General features: G+C 54.6%; 1 protein-coding gene across 1 annotated transcript in view; it reads left to right on the plus strand.

Annotated features, from left to right (window-relative positions):
• Window positions 1-2,991, plus strand: part of RAB40B (RAB40B, member RAS oncogene family) — a 20,421-nt gene that overhangs the window by 14,409 nt on the left and 3,021 nt on the right. Inside the window, exons 3-4 of the mRNA XM_032241198.1 lie at window positions 1,034-1,094; window positions 2,560-2,637. Coding sequence (XP_032097089.1) covers window positions 1,034-1,094; window positions 2,560-2,637 — 139 coding nt within the window. The remainder of the gene's footprint in view (window positions 1-1,033; window positions 1,095-2,559; window positions 2,638-2,991) is intronic.

Consider the following 2,991-nt stretch of genomic DNA (forward strand, 5'->3'; position numbering starts at 1 on the left):
TCCGGCCTCCTCGGCCTCCCAAAGCGCTGGGATTATGGGGGTGATCCAGCCTCCTCGGCCTCCCAAAGCGCTGGGATTATGGGGGTGATCCGCCCGTCTTGGCCTCCCGAAGTGCTGGGATTATGGGGTTGATCTGGCCTCCTCAGCCTCCCAAAGCGCTGGGATTATGGGGGTGAGCCACCGCACCCAGTCTTTCATTTGTTTCTTGGAGCTCTGTTCTGATCTCTCTGGGTCCCAGTGCCTGCTGTATGTGCCACCACCTAAGAACTAAGCCCTGCCCCTCAGTCCACGCCAGTCGGTTCCCTGTATTCCTTCCCACCTTTTAGGGTGCATCTGAAGGGCTGACTCGTGTGAGCTGTGACAGTCTAACCAGAAGAACAGGGATCCCACTGGCCCCTCTCCCCTGGTGTAGACCCACACTCATTTCTACATAGCTTTATCCCCAAATTCAACTAATTTTTAAAACTCTATATTGAATGTATTTAAATGTCTGGGAATTCTGTTAAAACCATCACTGTTTTTTCTAGTTTGACTTTTTAAGTGACAGAGAAGAGCATGAGCCTGGAAGGACATCCTGACACCCGGACCACGTCAGGGCGTGGCACAGTTTTGTTGCCCTGACCACGTCGGGGGTGTGGCAGTTTTGTTGCCCTGACCATGTTGGGATGTGGCACAATTTTGTTACCCAGACCACGTCGGGGACGTGGGACAGTTTTGTTACCCAGACCACATCGGGGACGTGGGACAGTTTTGTTACCCGGACCACGTCGGGGGCGTGGCACAGTTTTGTTATCTGGATCATGTTGTGGACGTGGCACAGTTTCGTTACCCGGACCACGTCGGGGATGCGGGACAGTTTTGTTACCCAGATCACAGTGGGGGCATGGGACAGTTTTGTTGGGGATCTGCATGGCAGCACGGTGGCCACTGACCAGTGGCTGTGAGGTACATTTGTCGTGGCTTTAAAGTTCGAGAACCAGTTGTCAGGAAGAAGCACTGATTTCTTCTTAATGGTCTCCAACATCTTTTCCAGGGATACTTCGGGGCAGGGAAGATTTTGCACCATATTCCGCTCCTACTCTCGGGGTGCACAGGTAACGAGCATCCCCTGAGCTGGGAGATCAAACCGACTTTGAATAACATCTACAATGCTTAACTAACCATCCTTTAATGGATAATTGGAGGATAAGGCGGTTAAGCTTACGCATAAATTGGTGCCAAGAGTCTAAAAACATGGGCCGGGCGCGGCGGCTCACGCCTGTAATCCCAGCACTTTGGGAGGCCGAGGCGGCCGGATCACGAGGTCAGGAGATCAAGACCATCCTGGCCAATGTGGTGAAACCCCGTCTCTACTAAAAATACAAAACAATTAGCTGGGCATGGTGGGCGCCTGTAATCCCAGCTACTCGGGAGGCTGAGGCAGGAGAATTGCCTGAACCCAGGAGGCAGAGATTGCAGTGAGCCGAGATCACGCCATTGCACTCCAGCCTGGGCAACAGTGGGAGATTCTGTCTCAAAACAAACAGGTGCTGTAGAGTGGGTGGGTGCTGGAAAGCGTTCGTCAGCATTAGGGATGTAAGCCTGCATTTACAGTGTGTGTGCACGTACACAGTGTGTGTGCAGGTATGTGCACGTCTCTGTGCGTGAGTGCCTGTGTGTGTAATGTGTATGTGTGTGCTTCCCTGTATATGTGTGTGAACACATGAGCTGTATGTGTGTGCACTGTGCATGAGTACCTGCGTGTATTTGTGTACACAACGTGTGTGCAGGTACTTGCACTGTGTATGTGTGCATCTGTGCATGAGTGCATGTGTGTGTAATGTGTGTGTGTGTGCTTCCCTGTATATGTGCATGAATGTGAACACATAAACTGTGTGTGTGTGCACTGTGCATGCGTGTGTGCATGAGTGCCTGTGGGTATGTGTATGCAACATGTATGCAGGTATGTGCACTGTGTGGGCATGCCTCTGCATGAGTGCCTGTGTGTGTACACATGTGTGCAGATACGTGCACTGTGCATGTGTGCCTCTGTGCATGAGTGCCTGTGTGTGTACACGTGTGCAGATACGTGCTGTGCATGCATGCATCTGTGCATGAATGCATACATGTGTATGTAACGTGCAGATACATGCAGTGTGTGCGTATGTGCATCAGTGCCTTCGTGTGTGCACTTGTGTGCAGATGTGTGCACTGTGTGTGCATGAGTGCCTGTGTGTGTGCTGGCCTGTACATGTGTGTGCAGGTGTGTGCATGCAGGCTATCCAGGTGGCTGGGACCGCACTCCTCGAGGCGGCGATTACTGTGGTGCCCTTGCATCCTGTGTTCCTGGAGTGGCCCGTGGGTGTGAGTTCTAGTCCGCAGCTCACCTTGACGGTTGAGGCTTTATCACTGAGCTCATGAAATGTCGCTGGAAATGATCGTAAAACTGCCACGTTCGGCTGATAAATCTCGTGTTAACCTAAGGAAAGTGGTTGTTGAGCTAGCTGTGTATCTGCCTGCGTGGCCGCGGCTGTGCCTGCATCTGTGTCCTGTGTGCTGAGCCCGTGGTCTCTCCCCCAGGGTGTGATCCTGGTCTATGACATTGCGAACCGCTGGTCTTTCGACGGGATCGATCGATGGATCAAGGAGATCGATGAGGTATGTCATAGCAATGCCACTGTCCACGGTCCCTGTGGGCTTGGGAGGATGTCAGGTGAGGAATCGGGGTCAGGCCCCGCAGCGCTCATGGGTCCCCACGGAGCACGGGCCGGGGCACTGGATGGGGCTGCAGCCCCGAGGAGGGTGCCTCACCTCCGCACAGCCCTGGATTCGACCGGGCTCGTGAGTGGGCCACGGAGACTCACCGGGGCGCAGGAGGCTGGCCCAGATGAAACAAGCGCCCGTGACTGGGCTCGGTGTGCGGTGGGGCGAGGGCCCGTGGTGTGGGGGCTCCGGTGTGGGGGGCCGGGACCCGCGGTGACTGGCTCCGCTGTGCGTGGGGTCGGGACCCGC

The sequence above is a fragment of the Sapajus apella genome, unplaced genomic scaffold (assembly GCF_009761245.1).
Source record: "Sapajus apella isolate SASKATOON/1434 unplaced genomic scaffold, GSC_monkey_1.0 scaffold48, whole genome shotgun sequence".
In the NCBI taxonomy this organism is placed as follows: domain Eukaryota; kingdom Metazoa; phylum Chordata; class Mammalia; order Primates; family Cebidae; genus Sapajus; species Sapajus apella.